Below are 18,543 nucleotides of genomic sequence, written 5' to 3' on the forward strand. Positions count from 1 at the left end.
TATAATAAAAATTGTTATTTAATATTTTTTAAGAAAATAGAGTAGAAATCCAACGACAATTGATAGAACGCAAGTTTAATAATAAAATAAAAAAAAAAAAAAAAGAATAAACTAAAAAAATTAATAAAATAAGAAAAGAGAAATAAATAAAATTAAAAAACGCGTGAAACAGAATATAAAGGTAAAACGAGCGCAGCAGCCCAGTTAAGTGTGCAAGCGGTACGAATCATAATCGAGGAAAATAAAAAGCAAATGAGAGATGAAAACGTGAGAAATGAAAGCAAATTCAAATTAACGCTGTAATTATGCTGCTGTTAATTTAAATTTGCTTCCGTTTTTTCATGTTTTGATCTTTCATTTTTGACGTTTTATTATCCTCGACTACGATTTATTTATTATCGCTTGCGATTAATTTGACTGTGCTGTGTTTTTTTTATCTTTATATTTTATTTTGCATTTTTTCTTCTTATTCTACCATTGAAAAAGACCCGAATTGAGTCCCGGAAAGTTTGATTATAATTTAATATGTAAATACATTCATTTAATATTATTAAAGTTGCATTCTCTCTGCCAATCGTCGCTGGTTCCTATTATCTTCTTTTTTACCCTTGTATATTTGTGAGCCTATTTTTATGTTTATTAATATTTACACTTTCTAGCCAGAGAGCCTTTCTAACAGAGAGAATATGATAGTCTTTTATTAGTGTTTTGTTATATTATATTAAATATGTTAGCATATTCAATTTCACAAATTGCCCATAAATGCTAAAATAAAACATCTTTTTTCCTACATTATAATTAACGCATGTGTACAACTAATAAAGTCATGTAAATTACACCGAATCTGTGTCATTTATTATTTAACTTAATCCTTCACATATGTTAAATGTTTACAAATGATTCAGTGACGCAATTCTAAATCATGATAGTAAATAGCAAATTTTGAATATAATATTACAAATAAACTCAATAATATGATAACATGTAGGTTGTAATAATGAGAACAAGAGAACAAGTTACTGATAAATGGAATTAAAAATTCTGTGTACCTGTAGTGTGATAAGAAAGTAGAAAACGGGAAGTAGTTATTAAGCCAATATTTATTTCCAAGCCAATCAATCGTGTGGAAAAATGATTGCAAATGATAGAGCGATCATTATAGTGTATTTGTTAGACTTATTTTTTATAGCCGCAGCTACGCCTACGGCCTCTTGCCCTCTCGAATTTTCGGCCCTTAGACCGCACGTACGGTTTCGAGTGGGAATGCGGTACACCTGGTGCCGGACCGAAATGCTTCACGCTCTCGCGAGCTTTACGCGGTCCTTGCATCAATACCGTGCGCTTGCCGGTCGGTGCGCGTAACGCCAGCTGATCAAATGTGATGATCTCGCCACCGGCTTTTAAAATGCGTGCCCGAGCTTTCTCGGTCACGCGTAAAGCGCATACCTATAAGATCAAAATACCAAAATGAATTTACTATATGCATTGACATTATATCGCATATATCATGTATATATCTTATCTTATAGTCCAAGTATAACATATAGTAATTTATTATTATATAATACAATTTCAACATTTCTAAATATTAATATATGTCATATATACCGTCAATTTTGGGATTGCAAAAATCCTAGCGTCGTCGGTGACAGTACCAACAATAACAGCAACACAGTTCTCCCGCCCAGGTTTTTTCATAAATCGCACAATACGTGAAACTGAGATAGGTGGTCGATTAATTTTGCTCATGAAGAGTCTTCTCAGTATAATCTGGTTGAATTTGGAATTTGTTCTTCTTGCCAGAAACCGATATAGCTAAAATATAACTTCTATTATCACCATGATTTCACAATATAACTTATACAGTTTTCAAACTTTCCAGCATCCTTTAGAAACTTTACCAATTTCCAAAGAATGATATTGTCATATCTTCTTAAGAGATTCCATAAAATTTTACCTGTGTGAAAGAAGTTACGCTGGGGAAAGTTCGAAAACGGCAAGTCCGCAATAAGTAAACAATTTTAGTAGAAATACATGTGTCAACTATAATAATCGCCTTTTTATTTCGCAAATAAGCGAGATAGGATAGTCGACATGCGTTTCTCTAGCGAACTTTCAAAATTGAATCAGTCTATGTAAGATCTGACACAGAGTGCAGCTCGCAAGAGTTAAGTCTGATGAATTACCCTCCCCTACTCCGTACAAATTTTAAGTTCCTTTCATTTCGTTCGATTGATAACCGAAAAATGATGAGGGATACGATTGGAAATTGTCTCGCGTGCAATAAAGATGCGAGAGCTAACCTCAATGGGATACCAACACGAAATAATGAACGCACTCTTAGATTCGGATACAATAAAATCGGGTATTCTTATGCAAAAAAAAAAAAAAAAAAAAAATATTTCGATTAGTGCTTATCGAAAAAAAGATATATATTAATTAATAAATAATATAAAAAGAGAAAAACACACTCGTTTACCTTGACGAGAAGACGTAAATACACATCTTGCGACTTGGGCTCCGTTCGTCGCACTTTCCTGTCATGTTTATGATTAATATCGATACCCTGCGAAAAGAAATATGTGTCATTAATTGAATTCGGACAGTTTAATATTTGATGAGCGAGTTTTATTATCCCGATTGATTGACAACAAATATAATATAGTCAGATTTTTCGATCGAATCGGGCATCGTCGCATCGTCTTACCATTTTGACAAACCGGAAAAGAAACCACGCACGCGAGACTCGCGTGCTCTAGAGAGCGGAAATGGCAGAGGGCACTGCCAGGATTATTTTTCCCGATGAGAGAAACACCATAGAATAAATATATATAATAGAATGGTGATAGAGGGTACACGTGATCCATTTTAAAAGTCAAGGGAGTTGTCAAATTTGATTGGTCTCGCAAGAGAACTTCGCACCACGTTACTTTTTTTTTGTTTAATTTCAAAAATTAAAAAGAAAAGATTATGTAGTTAAATAGAGCTGTTTTTACCGTAAAGCTTTTGTATAAAACATTTTTTGATATCTTAAATCAGTTTCTAGATATACCTATATCGAGAAAAGCAAAAAGCCCTTCCCTTGAATCGTTTTTGGACTGCAACTGAAAATTTGTAAATTCATCTATTGATCTCCCCCTACATGTCTAAAGTTTCATCAAAATCAGAATTTTCGGGTTCGCGAGAGGTTCCCTTGTCAGTAAACTGTCAAGTTCGATATTATAATGTGATTGGCGCAGCCATATTTTGGTCGCGGAAAGCGATGCGTCCTGAAAATTGTCCTCATTTTTTTGGCTACATCAGTGTGTACTTTTTCTATGGAAACACCTGTTTCCCTGGGCGCGATCTGGTTCCTCGATAAGCAAACAGAGTGCGTTGGCGCATCGTTCGCGTCAAGTGTGCTTTATGTCAGTCGGGTTAGCGGCGAGTTTTAGGTTAATCGGACGAGACCGGGTGAGAGCGCGGTGTATGTTGGTGTGTGTCCAAAGTGCCATTAAGCAGTCGTCTGACAATTTTTCTGCCGACGACACCGCGCTCTCCGACGAGGAAACGAACTCCGTAATCGAACGGTTAAATGACAAACGATTATGGCAACGCCCACTTGTGATAAGAAAGCGAGGGTGATCGTTCTAGGAGGTGAGAGATATTTTCTATTTTATATATATATATATATATATATATATATATATATATATATATATACTTTGACACATGCAGTATGTAAGAGCGGAAGAGCGCCGATAAAACGTGATTGATAGACTCTTATCGCGTTCGCGCAGGATGCGGTTTCATCGGACGTCATCTTGTGGAATATCTGCTGGATAATGATCTGGTTTCGTATGTGCGAGTCGTGGATAAAGTGCCGCCGCAGACCGCGTGGCTCAACGCAAAGCACCAGCAAGTGTTCGAGAACCCCCTGCTCGAATTCAAAAGCGCTAACTTGATTAACATAGGTAATCGCAGTAAGATATACTAGAGCAACCAGAGAAAGAGTAGGAGTCTTGTTTGATAATTGGCGTAAATTTAAAGATCTTCAAATTTCGATTATTTGTTAATAATTTTTGTAGGAGATTAATTGAGTATCTCTATCATTTTATTTGGTCTCTACATTTCTTGATTAGTCGAAATCACCTCATTACTCTCTTCTCAGTCTATTATGTAAAATATAAAATATAATGCAGACGGTTATATCTAAAGGGATAATTTTTGTTAATCTATCTAAGCATCCTGCCAAAATGCATTTTCATCTGACGAGCCTATTGATTACGTGTTCAATTGTGCTGGCGAGACAAAGAGCGGCCTCACAGATCCAGTGTATAAAGAGGGAATTTACAAATTGAGCATGAATTGCGCTCAACTAGCGGCCAAGATTAAAGTCTCGCGTTATGTGGAGATATCTTCTGGCAATCTTAATATCTCTGAAAAGGTATCCTTTCAATATTGATATATATTTTAATATATGAATATAGATTCAGGACTTATCATTGTGCAATGTTGCATAGACTCCTTATAAGGAAGAGGACGCTGGAGAACCATGGACGTTTGTCGCAAAATACAAGTTACAAGTAGAACACGAATTAAAGAATATACCAGATTTGAAATATACTGTACTCAGACCAGCCATTGTATACGGTTGCGGTGACAGAAATGGCTTAGGTAATTTAAAAAAATATAATTATTCTTCCGTAATTAATTTTATTATTGAAAAATATCTGCATCATCCTCTACCAAATTAAATAAAGAAAGAAAGGAGTGGAATTTAACAAGTTTTACAATTTTTAGCACCGAGATTAGTAGTGGGCGCAGTTTATAAACATTTAGGAGAGATGATGAAATTACTCTGGGGACCAGAACTTCATATGAATACAGTTCATGTAAGAGACGTCGCGAGAGCTATCTGGTATGTGGCCAACAGACCAGAAACAATAGGCCAGACATATAATCTCGTCGACGAGGGAGATTCCACTCAAGGTTCCATAAGTGCCATAGTATCAGAACTGTTCAATATCAACCACGATTATTGGGGCACGACGCTATCAACACTGGCTAAAGTATATTATTCTTGCATATATTTATGTACTAAAATATAATGTTTAAAGATAGATTATAAAAATTTCAACAAAATAATAATTACATCTTATACTTTTATGCTTTATAGACTGATATGAACTCTGTTGTTGAGGAAGTAAATGACAAACATATGGGCCCCTGGGCAGAAGCATGTCGTAAGGATGGAGTGGAAAACAGCCCTCTGTCGCCCTACATAGATCAAGAGCTTTTATATAATAAACACTTATTTTTAAAATCTGGAAAGCTTTCGAACACCACAGGATTTACATACCTATATCCTAAATTAACAAAAGAGACCCTTAAAGAGGTAAGTCGTCAATTTGGAAATCAAATACGAAAAGAGAAAACTGCATATAAAAATATTTAAAAATGATCTCACGAATTTGCAGGTACTCGATGACTATGTAAGCATGAGAATCTTTCCACATTCTTTGGTCCTGTAAACTTTAGCAATATCGACTGCCGAATTCAAATATATCGACAAGCTTATGATAATTTTATAAATATCAAATACATATGGACGCCAAGCGCCGTTTCACCGTGTGCCTAGAAAAAGGTTCTATACATGTTATATACATTCTATTACACGTGACGCTTGACCTGCGCCAAGAGATAATACTAAATAAATTTATAGAAAAGCGCATATATCTGGAATTCGAAGATTTCGTAGACTGGCCTATCGCCAATGTGATAAAATAGCAATTAATGTACTTAATTATACAAAGTTAATTTTCAAAGTACAGAACTTTTCCGCACCTTTTTTGAAAGGTCGTGCTAGTCAAACTCTTAAGAATAATTCGGAACAATGTTAAGATTTTGCGCACGAAAATAGGTATATATATATATATATATACATAACACACACACACACATATATATATGCTTAAACTTAAGACGACATTCATAGTTTATAAATCGATTTGGATGAATATATTTTAGAAAATCATCATAAAAAAGAAAAGAAGATGCTTTTTATATGCTATTTTTTCCAGACTGTGGATTGTACTAATAAAGTTGTTGAGAATCTATGTACTTTTTATTGTTGGATATATGGGATATGTAAGAGGAATTCTCTCTCTTTTATATTCGCTACATTCCAAGATGTATTTTCCATAAGCTGTGAATTAAGTTGAGAAATCTTTCTATTCCAGTCAAATATTTCTATCGCATAGCTTTATCGATAACTCGAGTATGTACGATCTAAAGGATCGCATAAGTACAAACATTGTTAGAGATGTGTTTAAAAGGTACACAGAAAATGATATTCCTTATTCATGTATGAATGATTGTTTATATTGGTAGATTTATATACGAGCGCTGCATGTATTTGCATATATTTAATATAAAAACAGAAAGAAAATGATTATTCGTCTATTGGCATTGAGTGCCTCAATGATATTAATATTACATATTTGATTCTATTGTTACACGCCGATGTCGCAGTGTAGATTCTTTGATAATAAAGTTGCTCCATTTATGAAATTGTATATTGATTTTGCTGTATCCTCGTAATATACCAAACCTTTTCTATATACAGAGGGGACACATATTTTTTTATATAAAATGCATTTATATACTGTCTTAATTTTATTGAATCAGTGGTTACAACAAGACGACGTGTTCAAGAAGGGTCAACAATATTATTAAATATTTCGTATATTTAGTCTTAATACTTCAAACAATAAGATTATAGTTTCATGTAGTTTTTCATTTTTTTATACGTAATATATTAAAATATATATTTTATATAATGTTCTTTGCAGGTAATACATATATATACAAATCGCAGATAAAACGTATGTACAAAGTAACTGCACCCTAAAAAATATGTGATCGCGCATATATTAAAATAATAAATCTAATTTAAAAAAAGAAGAAAGAAGGTGAAATAAGGGTTTACAGAAAATAAGTTAATAGTCTTCTTATTTTATATATATATATAATTATAATTAACAATAATAGTAAAAATGAATAAATTTTTGCTAAATTCTCTCTTCTCTTTTTGTATATATTATGTGTAAAATAAAGTGTGTAAAGTATGTCTTGGCAATTATACATACATATATTGTTTATTCTACAGCTAATATACATTACATACACAAATATATATATATATATATATGTATTTATACATAAATATATATATTGTATATGTGCATATGTCACCGGGCGAGAAAATATATTCTTTGAGGTAAACTGTGCATAAATGTAAACAATAGTGTCTAATAGGTACCGAAGTTAAGTTAAAATTAAGTAATGTAAATCACTCTCTGTGCTAAGAGAGTAACAATTACGGAGGTATATTCGTTCGACTAGAGTCGCCGTACAATATAATCAATACTTGCTACTGTGTATTCAAAACTACAGTTCATTTGTGATAAATTATATCGTACTCTGCGTAGAAGGAATGTATGCATATGAAATAATCTTGCACCGATCTTATTGATATGGGGAGGGAGATTTAAAAGATTATGAAAAAGAAATGTTCTCTCTCTTTGGCTGCCTGTATATTGTATATTATTTCTAAATTAAGGTAGTAAAAGAATAATGCATAAATGAAAATTGACTGTTAAAAGATCCACAATATGTTGATCCATGTGTCATCTCTAAGCCATTAATATGATTATAGTAATTAATGATCAATGAATACGCGAAATATTGAGATACAGTGATAAATAGATTATAAATCTATGATATTATGTGTATGTATATGTGTGTGTGTGTCATTTTCGACATTTGTAGTAATACGAAGAACGCTATATATGATGAGAGATGCTTATTGCTTTTGTATATACTAAGATAATAATATTATCTTTACGGATTTTATGAGACATATACAGAATGTGTCACGTAGAATGTTACCTGATTCTATTCTCATCGGAAAAAACGACCTATAATACATTACGCGAGACACTTTGCATAGTTGACGCGATTATCTCTCCGCACGGCGACTCTATAGTCTCTCTCAATTGTTTACGACGCCTAAAACTTATCACATCCATGAAATTATTTCAAGAGCACTATGGTATGTACGGAGTGTTTGGATTAAATTACTGATTGCTATTGTTGGCGTTACGGTTACTTTTCTGCACGGTGCTTTCTACATGATACGTGATATATAATATAGCAATATAAAATCAGGAATATAGCAGCAGAAATGTGTAATCGAAATAACGTGCGTTACAACTAGAAATGTAAAATATATTACGCTACTTAAATGTAAAAAGATGGATGGGGACAGTTTTGATAAGCGTAAACCCATTCTCTTTCGTTCAACTCATATACAACTCTGCCAATCGTATATCTAACACACAAGAGGAAATAAAAAATAGCGCGAAAAGCATTATTATTTATTATATACTTTCTGCCGCTTGTATTTCACTCAACGCGTCATATCTTTCTTAAAGTTAAAAACTTTTGATATTCAAATTTTTGATATCTCAAATTTCTCTTCTTTTTTTCTTTCTTTTTGTGATAATATTAATAGTTCTCAAAAAATTATTCTTTAAAGTGTAAGCTGCAGATATACATTTTTTAGAACATAACAGTGTAATACCACGAGAATATACCTTTGTGTGTGCGATGCGTAATATTAACAATATGTAATGAACTAAGGAACAATTGATTTAGCATCCTGATTTTTTCTCATCATTATACACCAGCTGTCATCAACGCTTTATAAGATCTATTTGCTAAAATATACCATCAACAAATACAAAAAGTACATGAAAAAGCATATGAATGTATATATCCTCAACAAATATGGAAATAATATAAAATGTAACAGGAGTATTACATTATATATATATATATGTATATGACAACAAACGCAAAACATCTTAATTAAATAAAATCGTAAGCCAGACACATTGAAAATGTGCAAACGCGCGCATTCACAACAAATAAAGTTGCTGCGCAAGAACTATTTAAGAATATATAAATTCAATATCATATATATATGCAATCTGTGAGATTCTCAATTATATTTATGATACATATAACAAGTTCCATGTATTCATGTGTGTAAATAAAACGATTCTTTCTATTTCTGTAGAATTGTATGCGATCTGTAAATATAGAACTATTGTAATGATTTGCGGGGTCCAATAAACGGAGAATAAGTAAATCATGGTGCACAGTTATTAACTAAATATATCCATTAAACATGAAGTATCTGCAGTAACAATGGTATCTTTTCTTTTTTTCCAAATAAAAAATGAAATTATATTTTCGCGGAACACTTTCCATATATATATATTAGATTTCTAACAGACTCTGTTATGAAAATGCGGTATAATATTCTATGGAATGAGGATACGATATAATTTTCTTTTTAATATATGTGCAGATCGAATTAATCCTAGCGTTATTTGTTTTCATACTGTGCTCATGGTAATTATTGCATGATCCAGGGTGTAATGTGTTCATCTAAAGTATATATACTGAACGTAAAATGCAATAAATAACAATTAGTGGAGGTACAGTAATAACATTGACATTTCTACGTCTCACTCTAAAAGATATAGCTTATTCTCTATCAGGTACTGTGTTGGGTTTTTCTGTCATGGTAACATGCACCAGTCTGGAATATGTGTCTTGTATGTTAGTCTCAAAATGTTGCTTCTTGCTTTTTTGTGTAATACACAGAACTGCTTTATACCAGCTAACACGCTAAATATTGTACAACAGAATGTTGACGTTTAATCATATCGATTACCTAATCGTTTTAAAAACGATATTAATCTTATGAACGGAAAGAAGCCCAAGAAATATGTAAAAATCTTACGTAAATTATTCTGAGGAATAATCTCCGTTAATTATAAAAATATATTAATACATACAGTCTTTAAGATCTCTTATAGAAGTAAATGAAGTAAGTGAAAAATGAGATGACCTCTATTTCCTTTACATGCTATTATAATTTGAGTTATTATAATTCTGAGCACAATTATCTTTCCAAATATTCTTCCCATTCATAGGATCCTTCTCTAATTTAAAGTATGACATATCAATAGTCAGTTTTAAACTAAAATACAAACTTACGTTAAATATTTTAGGAAGCTACACTCGACAAAAATTATTTTTCATTCGCTATGCACACTAACTCCAAATGTGAAAGAAATTTAATTCTGATTTCTTAAAAAAATCAATGTTCGTTTTTTTTTTTTTATGTAGAAATGACATCTTAATGACACACATATGGTATATTAAAATAAAAAGAAAGAAAAGAAAAAAAACACGAAATAAAAAATTTTCTTAACATTTCTAAAAACGCGTAGCATCTGGTTAGAGCCTTTCCCTGTCTTCTTAAAACTAAATATTTTTTCCTCTTGTTTACAATTAAATATTATCAACGGAAAACTTATTTTGGAATGATCAGTGTCTCTGCGCTTTCCCATTTTAAGCGATCGTCAATCTGAAATTGTTGTCAGAACAAAAATTCGTCAACTGAGTTTAGGCCATGCTTTGCCCGGCATATTTAGCAATTTTATGTTTCCAAACGCGAAGGAATGCACGTCCGTATATCTTTCTGCTATATTAGCATTCAAAGTATGATATTTTTTATGAACATATTCACAATTAACAATTATTCTATTCTATGTACAGAGGCATTTGGAAACTTACTATTTCATTCCAATTTATTTTGTTCGCGCATCTCTTAATGTTGACATGTTTATTTAATTTTATACACAGAATTATTCAAAATTTGAAAATTGATAAAAAATAAATTAATATTTCTATAATATTTCTGCACAAGTTTTTTTTAAAAAATAAATTATTTTTTAAAAAAACTTGTGCAGAAATATTATATATATTGATTAAAATATATTCCTATTCATACAACGTATATATTACGAGTATTTAAAAGAAAAGTATCAAGAGATGTTATCAATTAATTAGCTTTAGTGTAATCTTGTAATTATTTTCGCGCAAACCCGTTAATTATTTTCAAAAATATGTGATTTGTTACATCCTCTATCAATCCTTCAATGGTATTTTGAATCAATCTGTGTGCGCACACACACAATCAAGTCCGGCAAACGTTTCAAGTATCGTCTACACGATCAATGCACTGCAATAATGCAAAGCAATGAATTTGAGAATCGTGTTGCTTTTGTTGGAAATTATATTGCTTACACAGACATTTGCCTTATTCTCTGCGGGCAATAAATGTATCTTGTTCATATGTATTTATACCACATGACGACTAACGCTTTGAATTGAATTTTTGTGTTTGGCTTGGCTCCGACGTGTATCCGTTATACGGCCATCAACTGGTTAGAATATTTACGTTCTTATGTGCATATTTACTCTTATACTGAGAAATTTCAATCTTCGGAAAACCTCCTAAGAGGCATACGAGAGGGCAGGGCTCAAGCAAGAACTGGGGCTCTGGCGATTACCAGTCCGCGAGTCACACATCGCCCGATTAACGCTTTAAAATCGGACACGAATTTTTATATTGATCGCGTATCAGACAATACTCTTACTTGCACAACATAAGTCGCGTCAAACTTTACCAGGTTGTTATAATTTTGCATTGCTTTCGCTTTCGCGGAAAAATTCATTTTTTCTGTTTTCTCGCAATATTGATTCGGAACGATTGACGTGTCAACCATAAGGGAGAAGAAAACAGGAGAGAATAGGTATTCCTATTTACTGCATACCTCGATACCGGTGCGAAGCATTGAACACCTGAGTGTTTCGCCTAACGCATTTTCACCCGTTTGGTCCGAGCGCCGAAACAGATGCGCACTGGGTTTTTGACGATGATGAAGTCTCTCCGTCCGGACATCCTGAATTGTTATTTAAACTGCTAGTGCTACTGCCTAAAGTACAATTGACCATTGTGAGCTGCGTGCCTTCCAAATCTTGTTCCTCTTCCTCTTCTTGTTGATTATTCGAGGCAGAACTGCCTCTTCTTTTGTACTGTAATCACGAAAATCATGATTGAATTATGAACGAACAATATACCTCCATTGTCCCCAAGATGTTAAAATTCGCAGTAATACCTGAGGGTTTTCCATAATATGAACATCTTTCGAGCCTCCATTTACCTCCCATGGCGATAATAAGGGTTCCTTTGCACAAATTTCAAAAACGCCATTAGATTGTGCACCCTACGCAATACATATCGTATATTATCTCTTGATTGAAATATATAAATTCACCTAAGCAAATTTCATTACCTTTGCATCGGAATGCGGATTCGTTTCGAGCGGAGATGATGGGCATAGCACAGCCAATTCAATCTCGTTCGAGGCACTGGTAACATTCGCTTGTTGATTTACGGAAGTGGAGGACTGCTCCGCGCAACATCCGTTTCCGTTTCGCGATAGTACACGCCCATTTGTAGGTTGAGCACCGTTTCTCAACGAGCGAGAATTCTCGAACTTTCTCCGGCAGTATATACTGCATAGACATATCGCGATAAACCCGATGCTTATGCTGACTCCGAGAATCACACCTATTTTTTAACCATGATAACATGTAAATTGAACATAATAGTTAACATGATTATTTTTATATCCAAATCTCTACTCTTTCACTCACCTAGACTCTGATCGGGCTTGGGGTTTTGCGGTGGTTTATCTTCCTTGCCGGACGGATCGGGGACTTTCGACACTCCACCGCCACTGACACTACTACCACCACCTCCTCCACTACTACTACCGCCGGTAATAATAATGATAGGGTCCGACGGTTTTCCATAGCCGGCTCTCGTCGCTGCTTGTACCATAACAAAATACCGTTTGCCCGGCGCTAAACTCGGTAGAGTCGTTGACGTTTTATTACCGGGCACAGTCACGTTGCCCCACGTCGCCATCAAGTCCATGGTATACGCGACGAAATAATTTTGTATGATACCGTTCACGTTGCTCGGTTCTTTCCATGCGATTCGTACCTTCGTATTGTTACCCAAGAACCATTGTACCTCTTCGACCTTATCAGGAACTATTTGTTTAGAATAGACGATATTTAAAGCCGATATAAAAACATCTATATATGTAATCAAATAATATAACTTTGTTTCTCACCATCTTCGTTTGTGTAACACTCTATAGATTCACTATAGAGACTGGTTTGATTCGTGTCATGTCTAATAGCTCTTACTTTAAACTGATATAAGGTAAAAGGTTTCAGTTTGTCAACGTTTACTTTTGTATCATCTCTGTAAATATTTTACATAGGTTTAAAAAAAACAGCTTTGTATTATAAAATTATATTCATTTTAAAAAGAAGATTAAGTCATATACTCACATAATAAAACATTCAGAATTGTCAGAAATTAGCGCATGTACTGCATGATAACAAAGTTCAAACGAATCTATGCCATGAACATCAGATAATGTCCATGTTACATTTATGGACGTAGGTGAGACAGGAATAGCCTCCAAAGCCATTTGTAAGGTATCTAAATTACGAGATTATTGCATATAAAATTTTGTCTAATCTCTATTTAAAGAAAATATATTATGTAAAAATCTGACAAAAACTTACCAGCATTGGATTGTGCAGTCTCTATATGTTTTGTCAAGCAACCTGTTGCTTCGCCCAAGCTCACCATACACAAACCCATTGTATAAGAAATATTCATATCTAGATAAAAATAAATTACTATATATTTTTTTATCTATAATGCTATAAAAAAAAAAAAAAAGTCATATAATGCAAAATATTTACCAAGATCAGTAAACAGATATTCAGTAATGTTTTGTGGTAAAAGAATAGTAGCTAGCTTTTTGCCATCTTGATTTTCACAATAAATTTGCCAGGAATCAAATTTTGATTCAATTTGATCATTTTGCTTGAAATTTATTTTCCATTTCATCTAGTAACGAAAGAAATGTTTATAAGAAATGATTCAAATAATCATAAATATTTTTTTTAAATTCAATCAATAAGCTATACGTACATAGGTATATAATATACTTATATACCTTAATTATCGAAGCGTTTACAATTAATACTTGAATATCCACAATATTCCTTATAGTAAATTGATTAGATTCAGGAGATGGCATGGTCATAGTAATCCATTTCAATTGTGTCTCACTAATATTTGGCCAGCCTTGTTTTGTTTTTGCCAATACTCGAAGATCATATTGTGCTCCGGGTATCAAATCTACAACCATAAAAAAAAAAAAAATACAATTGTACAATGCACTGCTTTCATAAAAAGTAAAATCTAGATAGATACCTAAAAGTACGTAGTACTCAATAGTGGCAGGCAGATAAAGTATTCTGGAATATGAATGCTGATGGAGTCTCCACTGTAGTTTATATTCCACTACAATGCCGCGAGATTCCTTTTTACTCAAAGGCTCCCATGATACATTTAGTTTTGTACTACTGATTATATCCACATTCATTTTTGGTGCGGCTTTAGGAACTGAAGAAACAAGTTCGTTATTTCAAAATTTAATTGAAAGAATATTACATTAGATTATTAAATTAACACAGATAAATAAGAAATACTTACCACTTGGAGCTGTGGAACACAGAATGGTAGCCGACTGATCGCTAGCACCATAATTATTCCACACTCGTACATAGAACGAGTAATTTGTAAACGGTTCAAGAAGCTTTGTTACTTCTACAGATGTAGAATTTCCTGGTTCTGGCGGAGAGACTTCTTCCTTCCCACCTTCTGTTATAAAAAACATGACATATTAAGGCTGCGTTCCGAAAGTACGCTTATGCGCTGAAAGCATGTTCTATCTTTGTTATTTATGGAAAGTTGAACAAAGACAAAACATGCTCATAGCGCTAAGTGTGCTCCTGGTACGCATCCATAATGTACAAATATGTGAAATCGAACTGCAATTTTTTTGAATCTCTCTATATCATACTTATCCTAGAGTATAATCCAACTCACCTACAGAACTATAATGGACGGTATAAGCTGTAATACTGGTATACGGTAGAGACTTTGGTGGTTCCCACGAGATTAAGATTCTAACTGGTGAAACAGCGTGACATTTTAGAGAAGTGGGTGCGGCGGGACTATTGCGCGACGTATTTACTTGCAGCCGACCAGCGGCCCAAATTTCACCCGCTGAATTTACCGCCACACATTGGTATATGCCAGAGTCAGACGGTACTGTCGCTGATATTGCTAATTCTATCTTATTGTATTCCTTAACGTAAGTCGTTCTGCGACCTATCAATGTACAGAATGAGTAATCATAAGAGAATATTCAACAATCTGTTTTGTCTCTATAATTAATTTACCATTGATAGTAATATTCAACGAGTCTTTCAGCCAATAAATTTGAGGTACGGGTGATCCATGTGCCTGACATTCGAATCTCGCTGTTCTTCCATTTGGACAGATTTGATTCGTCGGCGTTTTTATAAATGATGGTGGTATCAATATGTCTACAGTTATATTCTGTAACGATTTAGATGAAATATATATTTGTTAACATGTTTACGTATGTATATATTTGTTAAACATCTTTAATATATTTCATCAAATTAATCATACCCACCTGTATTTCTAAATCATTGGTGATAATATTTTTAGAAGAACACGAGTAGATACCAGCATTGGAAACATTTACATTTGTTAATGGCAATATAGCAATGCCATTAGTAGAATTAAAAAGGATGCGAGGTTGTGTAACATTATCTGAGAACATAAACACAATCAAATATATTAAATTTTGCTTAACACTTAAATATACGCACAAGATTGATTTTTTATTTCTTTACCTATATAACGAGGAATAAATGACCATGTTATGAGTGGTGACGGATAACCAGATGCAGCACATGCCAAATTAAGATTTGATCCATTGAGTAGCCAATGATTGTACGAAGTCTGTGAAAATAAGGATGATGGAGTATGCGATCTGTTACTATCTGCTCTTGAAATAACTGTTAGTTTTGCTTCTCTGCTCTTTTTGGTCTTTTTTAAAAATTCATTTGTGACTATGCATCTGGAATACAACATAATGTTTATTTATTTTAAAATATAAAAATAAATAATGAACAGAAAAAACAAGAAATTGAAAATAATATTATATACCTGTATGAGCCAGCATCTGACAGTTTCGTTGCACTTATATACAGAACACCTGGTGGTATCATAGAATACTTTGATTCGTTATGATAAGATAACAATGTTTCGTTATGCTGCCACGTAATATTGGGTGGGAAAGGAACACTGTCTATCAAGCAAGACAATCTTGTAACTTCACCTTCTTGAACAGTAATATTTTCTGGAGATTCTTTAAATGCATGTGCAAACTCTGTAATGTATATTTGTTATAGTAATTATGATTTCTTAAATGAAATTTAATACCCTCATATATATATATATATATATATATATATATATATATATATATATATATATATTTATATATAATATAATATTCACCTGCTATTTGAATAAATGTAGGAGCTGACCGTATCAAACCTCCTAAACTGGTATGTGTTACACAACGATATTCATCCTTATTGTGGTTTCTAGCATTAACAATACTACTCCTTTCCTTTTCTTTGAACTTTTGCATTTGTAAATTTTGTTTCTATACATATAATATATAATTTAATTTTCGATATACATCATAATCTGGCAATAATAAATTTATCAATGTATATAATGTTTTATACCTTGTAAAAGTGAAGAGAACCATTAGAAAGAAGAATACAGCGAGTAAGACCACATGGAGGTGCTGGTACTCCATTGTGCAACCAAGATATAGTCACGTTTGAACCAGCTATACAACTAAGCGTGATTCCCTTTTTTCCTAGTATCACATGGCCGCTAGGTTGAATTTCCAGTGTTAATCCAGACTCCTTAATTAGACCAGCATCAGAACTATCTGGCTTAGACACGTTCCTACCACTGATGTTCCCTCCAATACCCTTAACACCTGTCACACAAGCAGTTTAAATATACAATATTTTAAGGAGAAGCAGCTGATGACATAGATAAACGAATACGCAATATCATGTCGCAGTTTTCTCTTTTAAAAGTTTGCGACTGCACAAAAGACTTTTTAATTCATGCTTACAGATTATACAATAATTGATGATTAGTCCGAAATAAATCTATTCTCTACTCTCGCATTACATTAGAGAGTATATTTATTTTGGAACATTTCAATTTTAATTTAAGAAACAAATCATATAAAAAATTCTTATTATAAAAACGTGAAAACGATATCACAAAATAGCTTTTGGAAATCGTTTTTCTACGACGTACACCGATGAATGTCACCGATGAAGGAATTAATTTACAATTTGTACACAAAACGGCGAGCTCTCGAGAACGTCGACGATGTCTGGACTCATGTTCGCATACAACCAGTAAATCGTCGTTCGATCCGCAAAGAATAATCTATCCTGTACTCGTCACCGGGGATGCAGTTTACTACCGACACGGAGATCGGTGCCAGAGGGGAGAGGGTAAACATACAGACAGATCGGCCGACACGCACCTGCGGCACAAGCTGGCTTCAGCACTTCCGTAATCAAGACGCTCAGCAAGAGTACTCGCGCCGCCATATATCCGCGCTCATCGGCAACGGCACGTGTATGTATATGTGTGTGTCTGTGTGTGTGTGTGTGTGTGTGTGCGCGCCTTTGTGTATATGTGTATGTATAGTTGTTTCACTGGCAGAGCGCGGCGGCCGTGGCACGCCGTCGTCGATTCGTTTTCTTCGACTTTCTCGTCGTCTTCGTCGTCGTCGTCGTCGAGCTGTTCGCGGGCAAAATTCGTCGCCGCATGTTTGACGTCGATCGGGCCGGCCTCGTCGTAACCGAGAAAGGATGGAGCATCCGCTGCCGCCGGCCGTTCCGTTCGCCGAGCCGGAGCGCCCTTCTCCCTCCCCCTCTCACCCGCCGGATCCCACCCCACCCCTCCCCACGCGCTCTCTCTCTTTCACCTCGCGTGTGTATCTGTATATACGCTCACATCGTCTCGACCGGCGCGGCGGCGGCGCGCTTTATCCGATCCCGAAGAGCCGAGCGGACGCGGAGAGAAGAACCGGAAATTGCGATGCGGAAGCGAACGAAAATCCCGGGCACTCGAGCGATCCGATGACACCGGGACACGACACCGTCGATCACCGCTTCTTACGGGAGGGAGGCCTGTCTCCAGAGTTTCCCGTTTGCGTTGCGCGTCCTCGTCCCTTTTATCACGCGACTCCTTCGTTCCTGCTTGCCATCTTGCCGTCCCTCGGGCGTCCACGTTCTTTACCGCCTCCTAGCAACGCGAGAGGGAGATTCCAACATCGGCGTCCGCGCCGTCCGAAGGAAAGATAGGCGCCGAGATACTGATCGGCGAAGCCGATACCGAATGATGTTTCGAGGCATCTATATATTTTGACAGAACAAGATGAGATATAAGTTGCCATTCGGCAGGGTTCGTAAAATTCGCAAAGAGCATTTATTCTGTGGAAAAACAAAATCAAGGAATAAGAATGATTACCATTCAGTAAAATCGTCGCAGAATTA

At 34.5% G+C, this 18,543-nt stretch overlaps 3 protein-coding genes across 5 annotated transcripts; 1 reads left to right on the top strand and 2 right to left on the bottom strand.

The window, feature by feature from the left end:
• Window positions 1-1,082: 1,082 nt before the first annotated feature.
• Window positions 1,083-2,773, bottom strand: Rpl18 (ribosomal protein L18). The gene is made up of 4 exons (XM_070296449.1): window positions 2,708-2,773; window positions 2,480-2,566; window positions 1,609-1,815; window positions 1,083-1,446 (listed from the first exon to the last, which is right to left on the bottom strand). Exons 1-4 carry the CDS (start codon window positions 2,708-2,710, stop codon window positions 1,177-1,179), a joined length of 567 nt encoding a protein of 188 aa, XP_070152550.1. The 5' UTR covers window positions 2,711-2,773; the 3' UTR covers window positions 1,083-1,176.
• Window positions 2,774-3,359: 586 nt separating this feature from the next.
• LOC138933057 (uncharacterized) lies at window positions 3,360-6,560 on the top strand. Of its 2 annotated transcripts, XR_011446915.1 has the most exons (8): window positions 3,360-3,636; window positions 3,780-3,953; window positions 4,224-4,426; window positions 4,503-4,656; window positions 4,783-5,051; window positions 5,159-5,377; window positions 5,460-5,626; window positions 5,705-6,560. XR_011446915.1 is itself a non-coding variant. In XM_070295517.1 (7 exons), the coding sequence occupies exons 1-7, from the start codon at window positions 3,588-3,590 to the stop codon at window positions 5,511-5,513; spliced, it is 1,122 nt and encodes a 373-aa protein (XP_070151618.1). In that variant the 5' UTR covers window positions 3,360-3,587; the 3' UTR covers window positions 5,514-6,560. The 2 variants fall into 2 exon arrangements, 1 of the variants encoding a protein (XP_070151618.1); XM_070295517.1 differs by having other exon boundaries at window positions 5,460-6,560.
• A 121-nt stretch (window positions 6,561-6,681) lies between these two features.
• LOC138933709 (protogenin) lies at window positions 6,682-17,913 on the bottom strand. 2 transcript variants are annotated; one of them, XM_070296667.1, is made up of 19 exons: window positions 17,526-17,913; window positions 16,696-16,958; window positions 16,460-16,610; window positions 16,106-16,328; window positions 15,790-16,016; window positions 15,567-15,706; window positions 15,307-15,466; window positions 14,951-15,235; window positions 14,555-14,722; window positions 14,273-14,464; window positions 14,013-14,197; window positions 13,756-13,903; window positions 13,573-13,671; window positions 13,333-13,486; window positions 13,110-13,243; window positions 12,625-13,026; window positions 12,261-12,538; window positions 12,084-12,152; window positions 6,682-12,000 (listed from the first exon to the last, which is right to left on the bottom strand). In XM_070296667.1, the coding sequence occupies exons 1-19, from the start codon at window positions 17,590-17,592 to the stop codon at window positions 11,791-11,793; spliced, it is 3,555 nt and encodes a 1,184-aa protein (XP_070152768.1). In that variant the 5' UTR covers window positions 17,593-17,913; the 3' UTR covers window positions 6,682-11,790. The 2 variants fall into 2 exon arrangements, with proteins under 2 accessions (XP_070152768.1, XP_070152767.1); XM_070296666.1 differs by having other exon boundaries at window positions 12,084-12,191.
• Between the last annotated feature and the right edge of the window lie 630 nt (window positions 17,914-18,543).

This window comes from Polyergus mexicanus, unplaced genomic scaffold (assembly GCF_030449975.1).
Source record: "Polyergus mexicanus isolate NDT 795.1 unplaced genomic scaffold, iyPolMexi1.0 SCAF_5, whole genome shotgun sequence".
NCBI classification, from domain to species: Eukaryota; Metazoa; Arthropoda; class Insecta; order Hymenoptera; family Formicidae; genus Polyergus; species Polyergus mexicanus.

Bases quoted from the DNA above. Each gene is read 5' to 3' on its own strand.
- LOC138933709 (XM_070296666.1), bottom strand. From the start codon at position 17,592: ATGGCGGCGCGAGTACTCTTGCTGAGCGTCTTGATTACGGAAGTGCTG. The intron at 16,017-16,105 runs GTATATAATATT...GTTGTATTCCAG, and splicing joins TCAGATGCTGGCTCATACAG to ATGCATAGTCACAAATGAAT. The intron at 13,244-13,332 runs GTGAGTATATGA...AAATATTTACAG, and splicing joins AATTCTGAATGTTTTATTAT to AGATGATACAAAAGTAAACG.
- Rpl18 (XM_070296449.1), bottom strand. The intron at 1,816-2,479 runs GTAAACGAGTGT...GTTATATTTTAG, and splicing joins ATTTACGTCTTCTCGTCAAG to CTATATCGGTTTCTGGCAAG. The intron at 1,447-1,608 runs GTATATATGACA...TTGATCTTATAG, and splicing joins TTGCAATCCCAAAATTGACG to GTATGCGCTTTACGCGTGAC.
- LOC138933057 (XM_070295517.1), top strand. From the start codon at position 3,588: ATGGCAACGCCCACTTGTGATAAGAAAGCGAGGGTGATCGTTCTAGGA. The intron at 4,427-4,502 runs GTATCCTTTCAA...AATGTTGCATAG, and splicing joins ATCTTAATATCTCTGAAAAG to ACTCCTTATAAGGAAGAGGA. The intron at 4,657-4,782 runs GTAATTTAAAAA...TACAATTTTTAG, and splicing joins CGGTGACAGAAATGGCTTAG to CACCGAGATTAGTAGTGGGC.